The 26,879-nt window shown below is 39.3% G+C and overlaps 1 protein-coding gene across 1 annotated transcript in view; it reads right to left on the bottom strand.

The window, feature by feature from the left end:
• Positions 1 to 262: 262 nt before the first annotated feature.
• Positions 263 to 26,879, bottom strand: part of LOC117321330 (telomerase reverse transcriptase-like) — a 37,713-nt gene continuing 11,096 nt past the window's right edge. Inside the window, exons 10-24 of the mRNA XM_033875787.1 lie at positions 14,518 to 14,646; positions 13,943 to 13,999; positions 12,750 to 12,847; positions 11,966 to 12,065; positions 10,950 to 11,123; positions 10,663 to 10,737; positions 9,925 to 10,135; positions 9,684 to 9,782; positions 7,592 to 7,672; positions 7,233 to 7,302; positions 6,292 to 6,334; positions 5,934 to 6,063; positions 4,643 to 4,704; positions 925 to 971; positions 263 to 522 (exon numbers count right to left, since the gene is read on the bottom strand). Of these exons, the coding sequence (XP_033731678.1) occupies positions 294 to 522; positions 925 to 971; positions 4,643 to 4,704; positions 5,934 to 6,063; positions 6,292 to 6,334; positions 7,233 to 7,302; positions 7,592 to 7,672; positions 9,684 to 9,782; positions 9,925 to 10,135; positions 10,663 to 10,737; positions 10,950 to 11,123; positions 11,966 to 12,065; positions 12,750 to 12,847; positions 13,943 to 13,999; positions 14,518 to 14,646 (1,605 nt within the window). The 3' untranslated portion in view covers positions 263 to 293. The remainder of the gene's footprint in view (positions 523 to 924; positions 972 to 4,642; positions 4,705 to 5,933; positions 6,064 to 6,291; positions 6,335 to 7,232; positions 7,303 to 7,591; positions 7,673 to 9,683; positions 9,783 to 9,924; positions 10,136 to 10,662; positions 10,738 to 10,949; positions 11,124 to 11,965; positions 12,066 to 12,749; positions 12,848 to 13,942; positions 14,000 to 14,517; positions 14,647 to 26,879) is intronic.

Here is a 26,879-nt window from a genome sequence, read left to right as displayed (position 1 = left end):
TTTCAGGTAAGTAAGACTTGAATTCCACTTATGGAAATTTTTAAAGTTTATACGGACGATTCATGACGATCGACGTACAAAGCACGATGACTATAGGCCATCATGACTGGGTCAAATGACCCTAACATTTTTAACTGATTAAACTGAATTATCATGTTGAAGCGAAAATTTGACTTCGGCCATATTGAATTGTACTCGTCAACAAATATGGTTATAAACAGCCATATACGGTTATAAATAGCCATTTTACTCTAAATTCTTATTAACAAACATTAATGCTCATTTAGAAATTTCTAAAGAACACTCAACAACAGGCAAAGACAAATAAGAAAGGTAAGACAAATGAGAAAGGTCATCTGCATGAAAGCCGAAAGTATACCAAGAACTCTGTTATCACCCACCTGTGACTCGAGTCTGGCATTGACGAGCACATGTTGCTGGTTCAGTACTCTCCGGAACGTCTGGTATTGCCAGCCGTTCGTGTTCTGCTTGAGAACAACTGAGAAGCCCTGCAAGCAGATCCTGGAAACACAAAATATCTGGTCATTCAAACCTTTTATCAAAAGAAAAGAATCAAGCTTTTATTTTATTGAATTTAAAAAGAAAATTACTTATAAATTATTACTAATAATATTATAATGTTAGAAAATCTGACAATAATGAAATATATAAAAGTAGAAGACAATGCATGGTAAAGTTATACTAATCACTTCGTGTGAAAGGTATCTACACCTGCCATAATTATCCTAAAGCAAGGCCAATATGCCACTACATCAAACCTGATATAAAGGCAGTGCCATTGTTATTGTAGGACACTACTTGACATTTCCACTAAAGTGCAATAGATGTAGGTAGGCTTATTACCAGGCATGGGCTTATTTAAATCAATATTTCACATTAGGCAGGTAAAAAATATCTACATACCACATCACTACATCCTTGGATACATTAAAAACATCTGGCTGTAAATCCTGCAAATATACATTAAACATCAGATTATATTTCATTCTTTACTCAAGTTGGACTCAATGAAACCAAATTTAATCTGCTTCCTCTGTCAATGAATTTCATTAGATTTACATCAATCTAAATTGTATTGGTATGAAAAAATATAGAGCACAAATCACCTGCTTCTGTCTGACCCTGAAGGTCTAACCCATACATGTACGTACATTAGGCGTATGTGGGGAAACATCTCAGGCCAAATTTTCAGGATGAGTTCAGAATAACATACATGTGAGATTATCATGGCTTTGGAGGAAGTGAATAGGATTGTTCTTTTAGATCTACATAATAGGCCTCATATTAAGGTTCTGAAAACGTATGATATTTTTGTCAAAAACACGGGTAAAAATCTCTAATTTCCACCCAAGAGTGATGACTGATTTTGTATATATTCAAAATAAGCTCATAATGTTATATGCCTATTTACAATCAAAATAAATTCATAGTCGTCATTTAAACGGCCCGATTCTATCCAGATCATGTAAATCGTACGATTGAAATGTGGACTGGGAATCAAGCATTCGTGACAAGGTCCTATGTGATATGCGGTCAAAATAAACACCTCCATTTTTCATGATGATCATCATTTTATAAAAGGAAGTTCAATTGACCAAAAATAACAATGACAAATTAAATGACAAAATATGTTAAATGTTAGAATCTATACAATTATAATGATATAATGAGAAACAAGAGCCCAATTGGCATGTATCACTCACCTGTTACAGCAACATATATACAAATTGATCTAGATCATTTTCTGATTATATTCATGTACAGAGAGCAACCAACCAATTGTTTTCCCATAGACTTTAGTGTTAACGTTTTGGATTATTTCATTCAAATTCTTGAATTGAATATGACGATTATGGTTTATAACAAAAGTTTAGGGTCTGATATAACACCTAATCAAAACAACAAGAGGCCCAAAGGGCCTTAACGGTCACCTGAGATTTGAAATATTTCGGCCAACTAAATTGACCCTTTTTGGCCCCACCCATCAGTCCTAATGGGGTCAGTCTATGAAGAGTATTTGATTCTAACATATAGTACATAAGAAGATTTTTGAAATTTCAGTCAATTTGACCCTTTTTGGCCCCGCCCACCAGCCCCTGGGGGTCAACCAGGGCCAACATGTACATAACATCAAACTGTAATCCCATGCTGATAATTTGAACCAAGTTAGAATGAATTCCAATACAAATCCAACAAATAATAGTCAAAAATGTGATTTCCCTATATAAACTATAGTAAAGTTTACCCCCTCCCAAGGGGCAAACGTGAGACCCCAGGGTCATGAAATTCACAATTTTGGTAAAGCACCTAAAGAGCCTTCCATCTATGAAGAGTATTTGATTCTAACATATCTGAGAGTAGAGAAGAAGATTTTTGAAATTTCAGTCAATTTGACCCTTTTTGGCCCCGCCCACCAGCCCCTGGGGGTCAATTAGGGCCAACATGTACATAACATCAAACTGTAATCCCATGCTGATAATTTGAACCAAGTTAGAATGAATTCCAATACAAATCCAACAAATAATAGTCAAAAATGTGATTTCCCTATATAAACTATAGTAAAGTTTACCCCCTCCCCAGGGGCAAACGTGAGACCCCAGGGTCATGCAATTCACAATTTTGGTAAAGCACCTTAAGACCCTTCCATCTATGAAGAGTATTTGATTCTACCATATCTGAGATTAAAGAAGATTTTTGAAATTTCAGTCAATTTGACCCTTTTTGGCCCCGCCCACCAGCCCCTGGGGGTCAACCAGGGCCAACATGTACATACCATCAAACTGTCATCCCATGCTGATAATTTGAACCAAGTTAGAATGAATTCCAATACAAATCCAACAAATAATAGTCAAAAATGTGACTTCCCTATATAAACTATAGTAAAGTTTACCCCCTCCCCAGGGGCAAACTTGAGACCCCAGGGTCATGAAATTCACAATTTTGGTAAAGCACCTTAAGACCCTTCCATCTATGAAGAGTATTTGATTCTACCATATCTGAGAGTAGAGAAGAAGATTTTTGAAATTTTAGTAAATTTGACCCTTTTTGGCCCCGCCCACCAGCCCCTGGGGGTCAATTAGGGCCAACATGTACATACCATCAAACTGTCATCCCATGCTGATAATTTGATACAAGTTAGAATGAATTCCAATAGAAATCCAACAAATAATAGTCAAAAATGTGATTTCCCTATATAAACTATAGTAAAGTTTATCCCCTCCCCAGGGGCAAACGTGAGACCCCAGGGTCATGAAATTCACAATTTTGGTAAAGCACCTTAAGACCCTTCCATCTATGAAGAGTATTTGATTCTACCATATCTGAGAGTAGAGAAGAAGATTTTTGAAGTTTTAGTCAATTTGACCCTTTTTGGCCCCACCCCTCAGGCCCCTGGGGGGTGGGGACCATATAATTCACAATTTTGGTTGACCTTCAGCCATAGAAACTTTCTGCCAAATTTCATTGAATTTTGTTAAGTGGTTTTGGAGAAGAAGTCGAAAATGTAAAAAGTTTACGGACGTACGACGCACGACGGACGACGGACGACGATGGACAAAAGGCGATTAGAATAGGTCACTTGAGACTTCGTCTCAGGTGACCTAAAAAGTTGGGTCCTTCAGCTCAAATTTTCTCCAGGGTAGCCATTTTGAAAATAGGTGAATTTCGCAGTAAAAATTCTCAAAAATCTTAAATGTTTACCTGTTTACTATTATTACGTGAACTTTTGGGAAAAAAACCAATCGGACTTAGGAAATTTATATCAACATTTCTTATTGATAGTAACCTATCAGGCTACATATCTATTTTCTCACTTCCTAACATACGTACTGGCCAATCAGTGGCTGCCAGACATTTTATCCTTGGCTCAACTTTCTATACACAGGGGCTGTTTCAAAAATATATTTTTTTAATTGGTTGGTTGTTCCCTACATACCACTTTATTCATGTAAATACATTCAATATTTCTTCATTTCAACTACATTTGGTCTAACATCAAGTCTTGGGGAGTCTTTTGGTTATCGAAAAACTCCTTGTTTAAAGATTTAAGCCTATTTGACACATGTGGCATTGAATGAACCAGCTGGTAGTCCTTCAACCCAGCATAATTCAGGCCCAGTATTCCTGGGCCTCTTGGTTATAGAGAAGTTGCTCGACTATTTTAGTATATTTGACTAGGAACTTGAATATAGATCAAGGTCACTCATTTGAACCAATTTGGTAGCCCTTCACTCCAGCATGATACAGGTCCAATAATCAAGGCTGTAGGCCTCCTGGTTATGCAGAAGAAGTCGTTTGAAGATTTTAGACTTTTTGATCCCTGTACCTGTAACCTTGAATGTAGGTCAAGATTATTCATTTGAACTTATTTGGTAGCCCTTCACCCAGCATAGTACAGGCTAAATATCGGATCGCTGTGCCTCGTGGTAATAAAGAAGTTGTTTAAAGAAAACGTTGACAACAGATAGTCAGACAGCTTGACAGATGATGGACGCCGCTACAGCTACAAACATATTCTTATTAGAAATGAACGTATTTATAATAAGTAGGTACATCTTAATGAAGCATTCCTGATAAATCAGGAGTTTGTTTCAGCATACATTAATTTTGTATCTATAATTACCTTCTTGGTGAGATAAGCGAGAGTCTGGTGATAGAAGTAGCCACCCAGGGCCATGAGTAACTCTGAAATATTCAATATATTCAAAATATTATGCTTACACTGAAATTTTATTAAGTTATTTTCATGAACATATCTTCAGAAAACCAACTTACCTTAGTTAATTTCTCTCACAATAACTATTTTGATTCCAAATAAGGCTAAGGGCATTAATTTAAATTAGCAAATGCCAATTATTTCAAATTTCATAAACCAACAAATTTGAGGCAGTGAAAGGCTGATATGCAAAGATTTCATAATCTTGAATGCTATTTACACAATATAAATATAATTTTGCATAGTAGAACTTGCCCTTATACAGTCTAGCTTATACATAAATTCCAAATGATGATCGCTTGATTAATAGAATGTCCCCTTACCTTGATGTTGTGACAGGGAAATCTTCAACCTGAGGGTTGATATTCTTGGTTGTCTAACCCTAGGTTCTGCGGAGGGCTAGACAATATAGAATATCAACCCTCGGGTTGGAGATTTGTCCGTCACCTCCTCAGGACAATGTTGAAAGGCCATGATTGAATTGTTAGTGTGATATAGTTTGATATAAAGAATGTGCAATCTGTCATGGCAGGGGGGATTCTCTCATCCCTGAGATCTTGTAAGTAGCTCAAAGGTTGGTTCATTATAACAATTGTAGCCATTCATCCCAGCATACCAATTGAGAAATGTAATGACAATAGGCCTCTTGGAGAAGATATTTCAAAACATCTGAACCCTTTTGACCTTGAAAGTAAGTCAATGTCATTGATTTTCAGAAACTTTACATTGGTAGTCCTTCTTCAGCAAAATATCATGATCCCTTATTTATTTAACAGTTTTTACGTCCGTTATCACGGCCTTACAGCCTTTCAGCTAACAAGAAAATCAAGACATTATGGGCATTATTGTGAAAAGAAATTGGTCAAAAGACTTTAACACAGGTGAGAAAATGTGAAACTTGTCCAGCAATAATTCACTATATTTTCAGATGTTTTTCACTAAGTATGATCATGATTTTTTCCTGAAGTGGTCCTTATTCAAACTGATTATTTTGATATTGTTTCCCTCTGAGATTATTAAGTATACCATGGCTAATTCTGACGTGAATATTAGCAGGCATTTTTGTTATTGAATTTCTGATAACGAAAATATATCATAAGAATATTGTGGCTTTAAACATTTAAACAGGAGCTGGTATTTTGTCAATGTTCTTACACAAGCCCTGTCTGCACTAGGGGAGCTGAAAATGATTCATTACCTATGAAGAATGTCCCCTGGTATGTAGAACGCAGTTCATGAGGAAGGCGTCTCTGGTAGCTGTGAAATTTCAGTGCATTCAGAAGAAAAATCTTGAAGATATTGGTTACAACGATTTCGGCTGTGTTCAGCTGAAAAATGAATGAAGGTATGCATGCAAGGTTACAGTGCATAAGGAAAGTTTTGGAAATGTATAAATAGTAAAACAACCAAGTTCTAGCCCCGAGAAAGATTTTATTTTAAAAAATAGCAACACGAAGTGCCAGTACTTAAAAAAATCAGTTTCCATTCAAAGGAGAGACGTAATTAATTGAAGATCCGATAATTGTGAAATTGACTTTCGTAATGGTGATACTTACTTCTGTATCCATATAGATAGCATGACTTTTAGGCTTCAAAGCACTGCAATAAATCAGACATTTACAAACTATGGCTCAATGCTAAGGCTTCAAAACACTGCAATAAATCAGACATTTACAAACTATGGCGCAATGCTAAGGCTTCAAAGCACTGCAATAAATCAGACATTTACAAACTATGGCGCAATGCTAAGGCTTCAAAACACTGCAATAAATCAGAGATTTATACAAGAGATCCCAGAGGGATCTTGACGCCCATCATTGAATGATCATGATCCATATCAGTCAAATGAAAGACTGATCTTTTCTCTTCTCACTCTTCCTACAAAACAATTCATGGCTTTATATAACACGATATAACAAGAGCGACCTGCAATTGTCAAAACCCAAGATGGCCACCTATCAGCCATGTTGTTTTCTGATCAGTCTCAAAATGCCTTATGCACAACTAGGGACCAAGGGAAACTCTCATACATATGAATTATGAGAAAAATCCCTTTAGGACTTTTCAAAAAATGCAACATGCACAACTAGGGACCAAGGGGAACTGGCATTATGAAATTAAAGAAAGATCCTTTCAGTACTTTCTGAGAAATAGCAATAACAAGAATTGTTTATGGACGGACGGGCGGACGGACAACAGACCTCAGACGCAGGGCGATTTAACATGGCCACATGACATGACAGAACAGGCCAGTTATGTGATAAAGTAAAATGTATGTAAAATTAAATTTATGATAATACCTTTCATGACTGGCATACAAAAAGGGTTGTTTTATCAAGAAAAAACTAAGCCTTCATTGCCATTGTTCAGTTGAATACAGTAGTTATTTCAAGCTAGAACAGCTTATCTCAAGAGATTCATACATATAAACTAAACCCTTGCAATAAATTATATTAACCACTTCTCATTACAAAAGAAAGGTCAAAAAGATACGTACCTCAAGAGCTTGCTCTTCAAGGTCATCAGAGGATTCAGGGTAAGGTCAAAGCTCATGGTATCTACAACAGCTGATCAGGAAGGGAAACAGTAAATACAAACAATCTAAATAATCATCATTACAATGTCGTGGACTGATTTGTAAAATATCACAATCTGAAACAATTGACAGACAATAACTATACTAGTTTGTTTTTTCATTAACATCTTTACAAGTCTGTTTCTGAAGTTTTACAAGCAAAATATTTACTAATATATAATCATTGATTTCTTTAACATGAAATGCAGGTTTTCCAAATGTCAGACAGTCTATAGGCATCAAAATATACCATTTTATTAAAATAACTTTGAAATACTCACAGATGCCAGCGTACCTGCAGTAGTCTATACCAGCCTGCAGAGTGACGCTGTTGAACAGCATACCACACCAGGGAAACCAATCTAAAACATACCACATCACGGAAACCAATCTAAACAAATACCAAAGTTTTTGAAAAACTTCAACATTTTGCATTTCAATTCTATTTACCCTTATTTATCATCAAATAAGCCTGTCCCTTTGTGTAAAAGTTTAGTCTCAAATACATGTAAGCCCCCTCCTATCCTATGATATATACACTTAGTACAATATTGATTATCAAATAAGCCCTCGCTTATATTTCCTGGTATAAACATTTTTATTGCAGCTTCTGAAACAAGAGGCCCATGGGCCTTAACGGTCACCTGAGATTTGAAATATTTCAGTTTATTTAATTGACCCTTTTTGCCCCCCCCCCCCCCCCCCCTCCCCCCTATCAGCCCCTAGGGGTCAGAAAGGGCCAACATATGCATATTATCAAACTTTCATTCCATGCTGAAAATGTTAACCAGAATGAATTCCAATAGAAATCAAAACAAATCAGTCAAAAATGTGATTTCCCAGGGGCAATCTTGTGACCCCAGGGTCATGAAATTTAAAATTTCAATAAAGCACCATAAGACCCTTCAAACTATAAAGAGTATTGATTCCACCTTATTTCAGTCTTGAGAAGAAGATTTTTGAAATTTCACAATTTTGGTAAAGCACCTTCAGACCCTGCCATCTATGAATTGTGTTTGATTCTATCATATCTGAGAGTAGAGAAGAAGATTTTTGAAATTTCAGTCAATTTGGCCCTTTAAAGCCCTGCCCATCAGCCCCTGGGGGTCAGTCAGGGCCAACATGTGCATGCCATCAAATTGTCATCCCATGCTGACAATGGTTACAAAATTAGAATGAATTTCAATAGAAATAAAACAAATAAAAGTCAAAAATGTTATTTCCCTATATAAACTATAGTAAAGTTTAGCCCCGCCCCAGGGGCAAACTTGAGACCCCAGGGTCATGAAATTCACAATTTTGGTAAAGAACCTTCAAACCGAGCCATCTATGAAGTGTATTTGATTCTATCATATCTGAGAGTAGAGAAGAAGATTTGTGAAATTTCAGTCAATTTGGCCCTTTTTGGCCCCGCCCATCAGCCCCTGGGGGTCAGTCAGGGCCAACATGTGCATGCCATAAAACTGTCGTCCCATGCTGACAATGTTTATAAAATTAGAATGAATTCCAATAGATACAAAATAAATTAAAGTCAAAAATGTGATTTCCCTATATACATGTAAACTATAGTAAAGTTTACTCCCTCTCCAGGGGCAAACATGAAACCCCTGGGTCATGAAATTTACAATTTTGGTAAAGCACCTTAAGACCCTTCCATCTATGAAGAGTGTTTGATTCCAGCATATCTGAGAGTAGAGAAGAAGATTTTTGAAGTTTTAGTCAATTTGACCCTTATTGGCCCCGCCCCTCAGGCCCCTGGGGGGTGGGGACCATATAATTTACAATTTTGGTTGACCTTTAGCCATAGAAGCTTCCTGCCAAATTTCATAGAATTTAGTTAGTGGGTTTTGGAGAAGAAGTCGAAAATGTAAATTGTTTACGGACGGACGACGACGGACAAAAGGGGATTAGAATAGGTCACTTGAGACTTTGTCTCAGGTGACCTAAAAATGTCAGAGATTAAACGGATAATATCTTTGAAAATAGCTTTTTTTTACAGTGTATTTCTTTATGGGGTCTTATTATAACATAATTAAACATTAGTATCCAGACTACAAACTGCTGTAGTTTTCATTCTTTTTACTCTCTGGATCCTTTTGTCCGGCCTTGTGATTTCCTGGTATAGGCCTTAAATCAAAGTGTGTTTCGCACTGCAAATGTTTTGCCTATACCGACTCAGATTACAAAATTTTGTATGATTAGAACAGGTTACAGTACATGAAGGTATACAAATAAAATACTTTGCCAAGTAAACAGGCAGATGAATAACATCATGCTAAACTCTTTTTTCGTAGTTCACTACAGTGGGGAATAATCTTAAATTTTAAGCTTTAATAGACGCATGAGAAAATATAATTCCACGGTTATTCTTACTTGTATGAGTCATTGGAAAGGTTCCAATGTCCTTTTGTTCCAGAGGGAAGTTCAACAGGACTTTTTCAGGATTCACATGGAGGTTGTAATCAGGAAGCCCTGTGGATTAGATGTCAAAACGTTCACGAATAGATGCTTTTAAATACAATAGTTTATTTATTAATTTAGTAAAAGATGGAAATTAAGAGATGAAAGATGGTATTATAGAATTCAGAATCATCAGCTGATAATGGAGACAAACCTTTGAACATACGAGAGAGAAAATCAACGGCCCGTTCCTTGTATGGTGTCACAAACAGAGAGTCGTCTACAATCCTCATCAAAAGTTCCTGCCTCTCCAAAGGGGGAAACAACTCCTTTTCTAAACACCCGTAATAAATGTTACACAGCATGGTGGACAGGATCGAGCCCTGACTGATTCCTGATGTCTGGTGATAATATCTTCTTCCTACCTATATAAACAAACATTTCTGTCAGGAGGCAATCTTACAAGAGTGATTAGAGATTGACACAAGTGTTTTGATCAAACTCATATTCGATAATCAAAATCCTGAAAATTCCTTTCCCTACAAAGCAGGAGGATTTTGACCCAGCAGACATATTTTAAATTATAGATCAGGCCAGCTGTGTGTTATTACATAAAGATCAAAGCTGTGTACAGGTAGATATTGGCAGGGTGCCTGCATGCACTTTTACTTTCATGTAATTGGAGACAATTGAGAAAAGATATATCGTCCCTTTGCAACAACTTTAAGTGGTAATATACGTCAACTTATTCTACGAATAAAAAAAGCTTTAGTCAGAAATATAGGTCATATCATATCCTTTTTTTCACAAAGACTTTTACACCTAAAACTCACATAAAATATCACAGAGTTGGAGATAAACACAGTGTTTATTGATGAAGTGTTATTGCCAGATTGGCAGACAGGGCAAACACCTCCAAATTTGTGTTATAAAAACCTGTAAGAAATGTTACCTTTATAAGATTGTTGGACAGGTGAGACTTCAACTGTTGTAAGAGGTTTGAAGACTTCTCAGACTGGGAAGTTACCTGAAACAATAAATCACATCCATAAACATGCCATATGTGCTACCAAACATATACCGACAATTAAATTCTAATAAAACCACATTAATATTTGTGCTGTATGTCTGTTAGTCATGGCTATGAAAAATAATAAGTTCCATTAGTTCCATGATCTAAAACTCAACTTGTTGAAAGATTTTACTATCTTTAAATAAGTCATAACCATATCCACATACCTGGTCAATAAATATAATGTTTGTTAGACTCTCCTTCTCTACTCTCTCTTTAACAAAGTTTGTGAAGTTTGGGTTGAACTCCAACAGTGCTGATGCTTTCCTTCGGAAAGTCCTTTTCACCTGACCCCCCGAAACATGCATAGTCACATATTTCCTAATTTGGTAGTCTTCCTCCTGGAAATGAGACAAAATCTCTCATGATCGGATTGACATAAATTTTTCAATATACATAGAAAAAAGAAAAGTTACAAGAAGACTTGTTTGATCAAAAAGCTGCATAAGAAACCAAAATATTGTCACGGTAACATATCCTACAAAGTTTCTCAAAGTTAGATTCAAAAGTGATACAGACAATCGCCAAACATATTATAGAAATTACTGGTATAATATATGAGAAATAATTTTTTGAAAAACTGTTCAATTGAAATGACACATCTGCATATCATGAGCATAATAGTTATAAAGGTATTGGTCAAAAACTGAGATGGAACATATCCAGACAAAATTGAAACACTGAAATAAACAAAGGGCAATATTTATTCAAAAAAATGTTAAAATGAAACGTACGTTGCTGAGGGAAACACTATTATATATAAATATTACGATTATAAAGTTTATTAAGTTTCAAAGAAATCCATTTAAATATATTGTAGGTTACAAATACATTATGTCTTCCTTCATTTTAAGGACATATATTATCTTGATTATAGATCACGCTATGCTATAAAGAGATTGGTTAAAATGTACGAGGTTAAAGTTCTTCGGACAAACAAAAGTTTACAACAGACCAACAGAAATTGCCCAATCTTCAAATTTTTACATTCGTATGAATCAGTACAGAAATATTACAGCTACTTGTACCTATATTTTGGTCAGGGTAACCACCTTGGATGAAGGCTCAATAAAACAGTTCTAAATTTTCTTATTGATTATGTTAAATTATTTCAAATCTTTAACATTAATGAAATATTATCAGCATTTCTTTTGAAACCTGCATGTATTTGTTAAAACCATACCTTTTGAATTATGTCTTTTATGATGGAAAACATTTTCTCCTGGTTAATATCTTCAAAACAGGTAGCAACATCCACTTTGGCAAAGTAAAGTGGCCTACAACTGAAAGAATTAAAGCAAATTTAAAGTGAGCACATATCCCAACCTCCCTCATCAATGTAATATATCTGTCCAAGGGTTCATAGGTTATCATGTCAACAAGCTTTGAGTGTTGGCTGTTGACCTCTAACCTTGACTGATGACCACCAAAATCTGATCGGGGGTAGAATTATACGCTGTGATGTTATGATGTTAATATGAACTAAATCTGCCCAAGGGTTCATCAGATAAAATGGTATCATTTACACAAAACATGCAAGCTTTCATTTCAAAAGTGGTCAAGAATGACCATTGACCTTTAATCTTGACTGATGACCACCGAAACGTAAACAGGTATTAAGACATTGATGGTGTGATGCTACGTTACAAATATGAACTATAAATCTGTCCAGAGGTACATACAATATTGTGTACATGCCAGGTAATCATGGATGGACACATGCACACACTCTGGACACACTCAGACACAACGTGTACAGATACACAAAGTATCTCATTACTATATACCTCATTACTAATTAAATGCAGGGCTATACATTTCAAAAAAATTGATGGTCTCAATTATTGTTCCCTACAAACAAATTTTGCACCGAAAAACATCATGATGTTCGACCTTTGAAAGATCCAAATTAAGCTTTAACAAGTTTTTGTATGTAGATGTATGGTGGTACAGAAAATGAAACTGACCTTTCCTGTCCTTGATAGTGTGAGGCAAACTGTTTCCATATGGGGTAAACCTTTTCCATTCCAAATATGGCAGATCCCACTATTGCTGGGTTTCTCTCCTGTAAAATTCAGAACAAAGAGTCATCACAATGTCTAGGTGATCTATACTCCCTGACCTCATGACAACCTATCCAAAATAAACTGACAAAACTGTAATGGAAAATCAGGTGTTTTCAGCTTGTGACTCTAATGAGAGCTGAGTAAGATTAAGTGTACATGTAATTTGATTTTTTAAATTTTAAAAGAGGCCCATTAGGCCTTAATAGTCACCAGCGTTGTGAAATACCATAAGATTGGTGTTGTTGACATGGAATTTATAATGTACACGTAGCAAGATCTCTTAGCTAGTACAAATTCTGTAAATAATACCTTTATAGCACATATGAATTTGCCAACAACATGTAAACGTCAAACATTGTACCAGTAAACTCAAATAGCTAATAATGAATAACATTTATCTTCATGTAGTATACAGATTCAAGGCAAAAATTTTCACATGAAATTGACCTGAATTTGACCTGAATTTGACCTGAATAGCCATGAAGACATTTTGCATATATACCATCCCAATCCCCACAACTGTAATGCCAAGTTTTTTAATCATTTTCAACTTAAACTCAACAAACTTTGTTAGCGCAATGCGACACATCGCAACACTATAACAAGAGATCCCAGAGGGATCTTGGCGCCCACCATTGAATGATCTTTATAGGTTCCATGTCAGATTGATCTTTTCCCTACTTTTCCCTTTATATATAACCTATATATGAAATTTCAGAAAAATCAAAGATGGCTGTCTGTGACCATGTTGTTTTCCGATTGGTCTCAAAATGCAATATGCATAACTAGGCACAAAGAGGAACCTACATATGAAATTTGAGAAAGATCCATTCAGTACTTTCTGAGAAATAGAGATAACAAGAATTGTTTACGGACGGAGGGAGGGACGGACCACGGACCACGGACGCAGGGTGATTTGAATAGCCTGATGATGGTGGGCTAAAAACGTAACAAAACACACGCTTGCCTTTTTTGTTAAAACAAGTACATGTACAAAACTGTCAAAAAACATATTTATCAGCCTTACCACATGGTAGTTAAAACAAGTACAAGTACAAGCACTGTCAAAAAAATCCACGATTTATCAACCTTACCACATGGTAGTTCAGTATATTCAACTGGTTCAACAGCTGTTTGTTGATAGGTAGAGTCTGTAATAAAGAAAAAACATTATCGTTTGACAAGCTAATTACATATATTCCTTATACACATTGCCATCCAAAACTTTTTTCACACTTTTGACAATGTGTGTACAAGTACTTTGTACTCAGTAAGATTCCTTTCAAACCATTGTATATTCTAGGAACTTCATCAATTAAAATGTTGAATACATTTTTCATGGATAAGAAATTTGACCTCATTTATCAATATATAGTTGTAGAACTAAATCTAAGAAACCTTTGTCACTTTAAAATTGGGATTCCCTTGACCCCCTAAAACTGCAACTTAAAGTAGGCAGGATAACTTTTAACGAGTTTGCAATTAATTTTGTCTACAAGTGCTGCTTAAGGGATTGTAAACTGTCAAAGGGAGAACGAGTTAGTTTACAGTAACAATTGTTATCTATTGTATACATTTAAGTTAATTCTTTCCATTGAATACAGGAAAAAACCATCAAAAGCTAAATTATCATTGAGCTATCTTGATTACCGACATTTACAGAGCTCACCTGTTTACACACGGATGGGGGTCTCTTTCCAAGGTTAACGACCGGCCTTAGTGATTTGAACTTCGGTAGGAAACGCAAACTGGCAACCCCTAGTGAAGTGCCCTCTGTTAACTGCTTCAGAGCCTCTGTCTGTTCAGGATACAAATAATGCTTATAAATGTTCCTTATTAGTACTAATTTATTCCTGAGTCCAGCACAACTATAATCATGTTAAGTTTTTATATTAAATAAACAAAATACAATCAACTCTTCAGGTATGGTTTTAAAAGCATGATTATAATTCAAATTTAAATTATTAAAAACAAGTTATCATTTTGTATAAGTCAGGCAGATTACCCAGGATTGAAATATATCACTAGGGGCTGACTGAGGGTTCTTAGAAATACTCCAGGAAGAATCTAACCGGTTAGTGGTCAGACATATCGGAGTAATGTGGATGTCCATATCCGAAACAGAAATGCCATTAACATTACTGACCTTACCTATAATACTTGTGTATATACTGGGGTGACATTACTGACCTTACCTATAATACTTGTGTATATACTGGGGTGACATTACTGATATTACCTATGTACAGGGGTGACATTACTGACCTTACCTGTATGTACAGGGGTGACATTCCAACCTTACCTGTATACAGGGGTGACATTCCAACCTTACCTGTATGTACAGGGGTGACATTACAACCTTACCTGTATGTACAGGGGTGACATTGCTGATATTACCTGTATACAGGGGTGACATTACTGACCTTACCTGTGTACAGGGGTGACATTACTGACCTTACCTGTGTACAGGGGTGACATTACTGACCTTACCTGCGTACAGGGGTGACATTACTGATATTACCTGTGAACAGGGGTGACATTACTGACCTTACATGTGTGTACAGGGGTGACATTACTGACCTTACCTGTATACAGGGGTGACATTCAAATCTTACCTGTGTACAGAGGTGACATTACTGACCTTACCTGTATGTACAGGGGTGACATTACTGATATTACCTGTATACAGGGGTGACATTACTGATATTACCTGTGTATACAGGGGTGACATAACTGACCTTACCTGTGTACAGGGGTGATATTCCAACCTTACCTGTATGTACAGGGGTGACATTACTGACCTTACCTGTATGTACAGGGGTGACATTACTGACCTTACCTGTATGTACAGGGGTGACATTACTGATATTACCTGTGTGTACAGGGATGACATTACTGATCTTACCTGTGTACAGGGGTGACATAACTGACCTTACCTGTGTGTATAGGGGTGACATTACTGATATTACCTGTGTACAGGGATGACATTACTGATATTACCTGTATGTACAGGGGTGACATTACTGACCTTACCTGTGTGTACAGGGCTGACATTACTGACCTTACCTGTATGTACAGGGGTGACATTACTGACCTTACCTGTATGTACAGGGGTGACATTACTGATATTACCTGTGTGTACAGGGGTGACATTACTGATCTTACCTGTGTACAGGGGTGACATAACTGACCTTACCTGTGTGTATAGGGGTGACATTACTGATATTACCTGTGTACAGGGATGACATTACTGATATTACCTGTATGTACAGGGGTGACATTACTGACCTTACCTGTATGTACAGGGGTGACATTACTGACCTTACCTGTGTGTACAGGGGTGACATTACTGACTTTACTTGTATATAGGGGTGACATTACTGATATTACCTGTATACAGGGATGACATTACTGATATTACCTGTATGTACAGGGGTGACATTACTGACCTTACCTGTGTACAGGGGTGACATTACTGATATTACCTGTGTATACAGGGGTGACATTACTGATATTACCTGTGTACAGGGGTGACATTACTGACCTTACCTGTATACAGGGGTGACATTACTGACCTTACCTGTATATACAGGGGTGACATTACTGACCTTACCTGTATACAGGGGTGACATTCCAATCTTACCTGTGTACAGGGGTGACATTACTGACCTTACCTGTATGTACAGGGGTGACATTACTGATATTACCTGTATACAGGGGTGACATTACTGACCTTACCTGTATGTACAGGGGTGACATTCCAACCTTACCTGTATGTACAGGGGTGACATTACTAATATTACCTGTATACAGGGGTGACATTACTGACCTTACCTGTGTACAGGGGTGACATAACTGACCTTACCTGTGTACAGGGGTGACATTACTGACCTTACCTGTGTACAGGGGGGACATTACTGATATTACTTGTGTACAGGGGTGACATTACTGACCTTACCTGTGTGTACAGGGGTGACATTACTGACCTTACTTGTATACAGGGGTGACATCTAAATCTTACCTGTGTACAGGGGTGACATTACTGACCTTACCTGTATGTACAGGGGTGACATTACTGATATTACCTGTATACAGGGGTGACATTACTGATATTACCTGTGTATACAGGGGTGACATAACTGATCTTACCTGTATGTACAGGGGTGACATTACTGACCTAACCTGTATGTACAGGGGTGACATTACTGATATTACCTGTGTGTACAGGGGTGACATTACTGATCTTACCTGTGTACAGGGGTGACATAACTGACCTTACCTGTGTGTATAGGGGTGACATTACTGATATTACCTGTGTACAGGGATGACATTACTGATATTACCTGTATGTACAGGGGTGACATTACTGACCTTACCTGTGTACAGGGGTGACATTACTGACCTTACCTGTGTGTACAGGGGTGACATTACTGACCTTACCTGTGTACAGGGGTGACATTACTGATCTTACCTGTTTACAGGGGTGACATTACTGACCTTACCTGTATACAGGGGTGACATTACTGACCTTACCTGTGTGTACAGGGGTGACATTACTGACCTTACCTGTGTACAGGGGTGACATTACTGATATTACCTGTGTGTACAGGGGTGACATTACTGATATTACCTGTGTACAGGGGTGACATAACTGACCTTACCTGTTTACAGGGGTGACATTACTGACCTTACCTGTATACAGGGGTGACATTACTGACCTTACCTATATATACAGGGGTGACATTACTGACCTTACCTGTATACAGGGGTGACATTCCAATCTTACCTGTGTACAGGGGTGACATTACTGACCTTACCTGTATGTACAGGGGTGACATTACTGATATTACCTGTATACAGGGGTGACATTTCAACCTTACCTGTGTACAGGGGTGACATTCCAATCTTACCTGTGTACAGGGGTGACATTCCAACCTTACCTGTGTACAGGGGTGACATTACTGACCTTACCTGTGTACAGGGGTGACATTACTAATATTACCTGTGTATACAGGGGTGACATTACTGATATTACCTGTTTACAGGGGTGACATTACTGACCTTACCTGTATACAGGGGTGACATTACTGATATTACCTGTGGATACAGGGGTGACATTACTGACCTTACCTGTGTGTACAGGGATGACATTACTGACCTTACCTGTGTACAGGGGTGACATTACTGATATTACCTGTGTACAGGGGTGACATTTCAACCTTACCTGTATACAGGGGTGACATTACTGATATTACCTGTATACAGGGGTGACATTACTGATATTACCTGTGTACAGGGATGACATTACTGATATTACCTGTGTACAGGGGTGACATTACTGACCTTACCTGTGTACAGGGGTGACATTACTGATATTACGTGTGTACAGGGGTGACATTACTGATATTACCTGTGTGTACAGGGATGACATTACTGATATTACCTGTGTGTACAGGGGTGACATTACTGACCTTACCTGTGTACAGGGGTGACATTACTGATATTACCTGTGTGTACAGGGGTGATATTACTGATATTACCTGTGTACAGGGGTGACATTACTGACCTTACCTGTATACAGGGGTGACATTACTGACCTAACCTGTATATACAGGGGTGACATTACTGACCTTACCTGTATACAGGGGTGACATTCCAATCTTACCTGTGTACAGGGATGACATTACTGACCTTACCTGTATGTACAGGGGTGACATTACTGATATTACCTGTGTACAGGGGTGACATTTCAACCTTACCTGTGTACAGGGGTGACATTCAAATCTTACCTGTGTACAGGGGTGACATTCCAACCTTACCTGTGTACAGGGGTGACATTACTGATATTACCTGTGTATACAGGGGTGACATTTCAACCTTACCTGTGTACAGGGGTGACATTACTGACCTTACCCGTGTACAGGGGTGACATTACTGATATTACCTGTGTATACAGGGGTGACATTACTGATAATAGCTGTTGACAGGGGTGACATTACTGACCTTACCTGTATACAGGGGTGACATTACTGATATTACCTGTGGATACAGGGGTGACATTACTGACCTTACCTGTGTGTACAGGGATGACATTACTGATATTACCTGTGTGTACAGGGGTGACATTACTGACCTTACCTGTGTATAGGGGTGACATTACTGATATTACCTGTGTACAGGGATGACATTACTGATATTACCTGTATGTACAGGGGTGACATTACTGACCTTACCTGTGTACAGGGGTGACATTACTGACCTTACCTGTGTGTACAGGGGTGACATTACTGACCTTACCTGTGTACAGGGGTGACATTACTGATCTTACCTGTTTACAGGGGTGACATTACTGACCTTACCTGTATACAGGGGTGACATTACTGACCTTACCTGTGTGTACAGGGGTGACATTACTGACCTTACCTGTGTACAGGGGTGACATTACTGATATTACCTGTGTGTACAGGGGTGACATTACTGATATTACCTGTGTACAGGGGTGACATAACTGACCTTACCTGTTTACAGGGGTGACATTACTGACCTTACCTGTATACAGGGGTGACATTACTGACCTTACCTATATATACAGGGGTGACATTACTGACCTTACCTGTATACAGGGGTGACATTCCAATCTTACCTGTGTACAGGGGTGACATTACTGACCTTACCTGTATGTACAGGGGTGACATTACTGATATTACCTGTATACAGGGGTGACATTTCAACCTTACCTGTGTACAGGGGTGACATTCCAATCTTACCTGTGTACAGGGGTGACATTCCAACCTTACCTGTGTACAGGGGTGACATTACTGATATTACCTGTGTATACAGGGGTGACATTTCAACCTTACCTGTGTATAGGGGTGACATTACTGACCTTACCTGTGTACAGGGGTGACATTACTAATATTACCTGTGTATACAGGGGTGACATTACTGATATTACCTGTTTACAGGGGTGACATTACTGACCTTACCTGTATACAGGGGTGACATTACTGATATTACCTGTGGATACAGGGGTGACATTACTGACCTTACCTGTGTGTACAGGGATGACATTACTGACCTTACCTGTGTACAGGGGTGACATTACTGATATTACCTGTGTACAGGGGTGACATTTCAACCTTACCTGTATACAGGGGTGACATTACTGATATTACCTGTATACAGGGGTGACATTACTGATATTACCTGTGTACAGGGATGACATTACTGATATTACCTGTGTACAGGGGTGACATTACTGATATTACGTGTGTACAGGGGTGACATTACTGATATTACCTGTGTGTACAGGGATGACATTACTGATATTACCTGTGTGTACAGGGGTGACATTACTGACCTTACCTGTGTACAGGGGTGACATTACTGATATTACCTGTGTGTACAGGGGTGATATTACTGATATTACCTGTGTACAGGGGTGACATTACTGACCTTACCTGTATACAGGGGTGACATTACTGACCTAACCTGTATATACAGGGGTGACATTACTGACCTTACCTGTATACAGGGGTGACATTCCAATCTTACCTGTGTACAGGGGTGACATTACTGACCTTACCTGTATGTACAGGGGTGACATTACTGATATTACCTGTGTACAGGGGTGACATTTCAACCTTACCTGTGTACAGGGGTGACATTCAAATCTTACCTGTGTACAGGGGTGACATTCCAACCTTACCTGTGTACAGGGGTGACATTACTGATATTACCTGTGTATACAGGGGTGACATTTCAACCTTACCTGTGTACAGGGGTGACATTACTGACCTTACCTGTGTACAGGGGTGACATTACTGATATTACCTGTGTATACAGGGGTGACATTACTGATAATAGCTGTTGACAGGGGTGACATTACTGACCTTACCTGTATACAGGGGTGACATTACTGATATTACCTGTGGATACAGGGGTGACATTACTGACCTTACCTGTGTGTACAGGGATGACATTACTGATATTACCTGTGTGTACAGGGGTGACATTACTGACCTTACCTGTGTACAGGGGTGACATTACTGATATTACCTGTGTGTACAGGGGTGACATTACTGATCTTACCTGTTTACAGGGGTGACATTACTGACCTTACCTGTATACAGGGGTGACATTACTGACCTTACCTGTGTGTACAGGGGTGACATTACTGACCTTACCTGTGTACAGGGGTGACATTACTGATATTACCTGTGTGTACAGGGGTGACATTACTGATATTACCTGTGTACAGGGGTGACATAACTGACCTTACCTGTTTACAGGGGTGACATTACTGACCTTACCTGTGTACAGGGGTGACATTACTGATATTACCTGTGTGTACAGGGGTGACATTACTGACCTTACCTGTTTACAGGGGTGACATTACTGACCTTACCTGTGTACAGGGGTGACATTACTGACCTTACCTGTGTGTACAGGGATGACATTACTGATATTACCTGTGTGTACAGGGGTGACATTACTGACCTTACCTGTGTATAGGGGTGACATTACTGATATTACCTGTGTACAGGGATGACATTACTGATATTACCTGTATGTACAGGGGTGACATTACTGACCTTACCTGTGTACAGGGGTGACATTACTGACCTTACCTGTGTGTACAGGGGTGACATTACTGACCTTACCTGTGTACAGGGGTGACATTACTGATCTTACCTGTTTACAGGGGTGACATTACTGACCTTACCTGTATACAGGGGTGACATTACTGACCTTACCTGTGTGTACAGGGGTGACATTACTGACCTTACCTGTGTACAGGGGTGACATTACTGATATTACCTGTGTGTACAGGGGTGACATTACTGATATTACCTGTGTACAGGGGTGACATAACTGACCTTACCTGTTTACAGGGGTGACATTACTGACCTTACCTGTATACAGGGGTGACATTACTGACCTTACCTATATATACAGGGGTGACATTACTGACCTTACCTGTATACAGGGGTGACATTCCAATCTTACCTGTGTACAGGGGTGACATTACTGACCTTACCTGTATGTACAGGGGTGACATTACTGATATTACCTGTATACAGGGGTGACATTTCAACCTTACCTGTGTACAGGGGTGACATTCCAATCTTACCTGTGTACAGGGGTGACATTCCAACCTTACCTGTGTACAGGGGTGACATTACTGATATTACCTGTGTATACAGGGGTGACATTTCAACCTTACCTGTGTATAGGGGTGACATTACTGACCTTACCTGTGTACAGGGGTGACATTACTAATATTACCTGTGTATACAGGGGTGACATTACTGATATTACCTGTTTACAGGGGTGACATTACTGACCTTACCTGTATACAGGGGTGACATTACTGATATTACCTGTGGATACAGGGGTGACATTACTGACCTTACCTGTGTGTACAGGGATGACATTACTGACCTTACCTGTGTACAGGGGTGACATTACTGATATTACCTGTGTACAGGGGTGACATTTCAACCTTACCTGTATACAGGGGTGACATTACTGATATTACCTGTATACAGGGGTGACATTACTGATATTACCTGTGTACAGGGATGACATTACTGATATTACCTGTGTACAGGGGTGACATTACTGATATTACGTGTGTACAGGGGTGACATTACTGATATTACCTGTGTGTACAGGGATGACATTACTGATATTACCTGTGTGTACAGGGGTGACATAACTGACCTTACCTGTGTACAGGGGTGACATTACTGATATTACCTGTGTGTACAGGGGTGATATTACTGATATTACCTGTGTACAGGGGTGACATTACTGACCTTACCTGTATACAGGGGTGACATTACTGACCTAACCTGTATATACAGGGGTGACATTACTGACCTTACCTGTATACAGGGGTGACATTCCAATCTTACCTGTGTACAGGGGTGACATTACTGACCTTACCTGTATGTACAGGGGTGACATTACTGATATTACCTGTGTACAGGGGTGACATTTCAACCTTACCTGTGTACAGGGGTGACATTCAAATCTTACCTGTGTACAGGGGTGACATTCCAACCTTACCTGTGTACAGGGGTGACATTACTGATATTACCTGTGTATACAGGGGTGACATTTCAACCTTACCTGTGTACAGGGGTGACATTACTGACCTTACCTGTGTACAGGGGTGACATTACTGATATTACCTGTGTATACAGGGGTGACATTACTGATAATAGCTGTTGACAGGGGTGACATTACTGACCTTACCTGTATACAGGGGTGACATTACTGATATTACCTGTGGATACAGGGGTGACATTACTGACCTTACCTGTGTGTACAGGGATGACATTACTGATATTACCTGTGTGTACAGGGGTGACATTACTGACCTTACCTGTGTACAGGGGTGACATTACTGATATTACCTGTGTGTACAGGGGTGACATTACTGATCTTACCTGTTTACAGGGGTGACATTACTGACCTTACCTGTATACAGGGGTGACATTACTGACCTTACCTGTGTGTACAGGGGTGACATTACTGACCTTACCTGTGTACAGGGGTGACATTACTGATATTACCTGTGTGTACAGGGGTGACATTACTGATATTACCTGTGTACAGGGGTGACATAACTGACCTTACCTGTTTACAGGGGTGACATTACTGACCTTACCTGTATACAGGGGTGACATTACTGACCTTACCTATATATACAGGGGTGACATTACTGACCTTACCTGTATACAGGGGTGACATTCCAATCTTACCTGTGTACAGGGGTGACATTACTGACCTTACCTGTATGTACAGGGGTGACATTACTGATATTACCTGTATACAGGGGTGACATTTCAACCTTACCTGTGTACAGGGGTGACATTCCAATCTTACCTGTGTACAGGGGTGACATTCCAACCTTACCTGTGTACAGGGGTGACATTACTGATATTACCTGTGTGTACAGGGGTGACATTACTGATCTTACCTGTTTACAGGGGTGACATTACTGACCTTACCTGTATACAGGGGTGACATTACTGACCTTACCTGTGTGTACAGGGGTGACATTACTGACCTTACCTGTGTACAGGGGTGACATTACTGATATTACCTGTGTGTACAGGGGTGACATTACTGATATTACCTGTGTACAGGGGTGACATAACTGACCTTACCTGTTTACAGGGGTGACATTACTGACCTTACCTGTATACAGGGGTGACATTACTGACCTTACCTATATATACAGGGGTGACATTACTGACCGTACCTGTATACAGGGGTGACATTCCAATCTTACCTGTGTACAGGGGTGACATTACTGACCTTACCTGTATGTACAGGGGTGACATTACTGATATTACCTGTATACAGGGGTGACATTTCAACCTTACCTGTGTACAGGGGTGACATTCCAATCTTACCTGTGTACAGGGGTGACATTCCAACCTTACCTGTGTACAGGGGTGACATTACTGATATTACCTGTGTATACAGGGGTGACATTTCAACCTTACCTGTGTATAGGGGTGACATTACTGACCTTACCTGTGTACAGGGGTGACATTACTAATATTACCTGTGTATACAGGGGTGACATTACTGATATTACCTGTTTACAGGGGTGACATTACTGACCTTACCTGTATACAGGGGTGACATTACTGATATTACCTGTGGATACAGGGGTGACATTACTGACCTTACCTGTGTGTACAGGGATGACATTACTGACCTTACCTGTGTACAGGGGTGACATTACTGATACTACCTGTGTACAGGGGTGACATTTCAACCTTACCTGTATACAGGGGTGACATTACTGATATTACCTGTATACAGGGGTGACATTACTGATATTACCTGTGTACAGGGATGACATTACTGATATTACCTGTGTACAGGGGTGACATTACTGACCTTACCTGTGTACAGGGGTGACATTACTGATATTACGTGTGTACAGGGGTGACATTACTGATATTACCTGTGTGTACAGGGATGACATTACTGATATTACCTGTGTGTACAGGGGTGACATTACTGACCTTACCTGTGTACAGGGGTGACATTACTGATATTACCTGTGTGTACAGGGGTGATATTACTGATATTACCTGTGTACAGGGGTGACATTACTGACCTTACCTGTATACAGGGGTGACATTACTGACCTAACCTGTATTTACAGGGGTGACATTACTGACCTTACCTGTATACAGGGGTGACATTCCAATCTTACCTGTGTACAGGGGTGACATTACTGACCTTACCTGTATGTACAGGGGTGACATTACTGATATTACCTGTGTACAGGGGTGACATTTCAACCTTACCTGTGTACAGGGGTGACATTCAAATCTTACCTGTGTACAGGGGTGACATTCCAACCTTACCTGTGTACAGGGGTGACATTACTGATATTACCTGTGTATACAGGGGTGATATTTCAACCTTACCTGTGTACAGGGGTGACATTACTGACCTTACCTGTGTACAGGGGTGACATTACTGATATTACCTGTGTATACAGGGGTGACATTACTGATAATAGCTGTTGACAGGGGTGACATTACTGACCTTACCTGTATACAGGGGTGACATTACTGATATTACCTGTGGATACAGGGGTGACATTACTGACCTTACCTGTGTGTACAGGGATGACATTACTGATATTACCTGTGTGTACAGGGGTGACATTACTGACCTTACCTGTGTACAGGGGTGACATTACTGATATTACCTGTGTGTACAGGGGTGACATTACTGATATTACCTGTGTACAGGGGTGACATTACTGACCTTACCTGTATACAGGGGTGACATTACTGACCTTACCTGTATACAGGGGTGACATTACTGACCTTACCTGTATATACAGGGGTGACATTACTGACCTTACCTGTATACAGGGGTGACATTCCAATCTTACCTGTGTACAGGGGTGACATTACTGACCTTACCTGTATGTACAGGGGTGACATTACTGATATTACCTGTATACAGGGGTGACATTTCAACCTTACCTGTGTACAGGGGTGACATGCCAATCTTACCTGTGTACAGGGGTGACATTCCAACCTTACCTGTGTACAGGGGTGACATTACTGATATTACCTGTGTATACAGGGGTGACATTTCAACCTTACCTGTGTACAGGGGTGACATTACTGACCTTACCTGTGTACAGGGGTGACATTACTGATATTACCTGTGTATACAGGGGTGACATTACTGATATTACCTGTGTACAGGGGTGACATTACTGACCTTACCTGTATACAGGGGTGACATTACTGATATTACCTGTGGATACAGGGGTGACATTACTGACCTTACCTGTGTGTACAGGGGTGACATTACTGATATTACCTGTGTACAGGGATGACATTACTGACCTTACCTGTGTACAGGGGTGACATTACTGATATTACCTGTGTACAGGGGTGACATTCCAACCTTACCTGTATACAGGGGTGACATTACTGATATTACCTGTGTACAGGGATGACATTACTGATATTACCTGTGTACAGGGGTGACATTACTGACCTTACCTGTGTACAGGGGTGACATTACTGATATTACCTGTGTGTACAGGGGTGACATTACTGATATTACCTGTGTGTACAGGGATGACATTACTGATATTACCTGTGTGTACAGGGGTGACATTTCAACCTTACCTGTGTACAGGGGTGACATTACTGACCTTACCTGTATGTACAGGGGTGACATTACTGACCTTACCTGTATATACTGGAGTGACATTACTGATATTACCTGTGTACAGGGGTGACATTACTATTCTTACCTGTGTACAGGGGTGACATTACTGACCTTACTTGTATACAGGGGTGACATTCCAACCTTACCTGTGTATACAGGGGTGACATTCCAATCTTACCTGTGTACAGGGGTGACATTACTGACCTTACCTGTATACAGGGGTGACATTACTGACCTTACCTGTGTACAGGGGTGACATTACTGACCTTACCAGTATGTACAGGGGTGACATTA

This window comes from Pecten maximus, unplaced genomic scaffold (assembly GCF_902652985.1).
Source record: "Pecten maximus unplaced genomic scaffold, xPecMax1.1, whole genome shotgun sequence".
In the NCBI taxonomy this organism is placed as follows: Eukaryota; Metazoa; Mollusca; class Bivalvia; order Pectinida; family Pectinidae; genus Pecten; species Pecten maximus.
The sequence above is the reverse complement of the archived record's forward strand: the minus strand, read 5'-3'. Positions and strand labels throughout refer to the sequence as shown.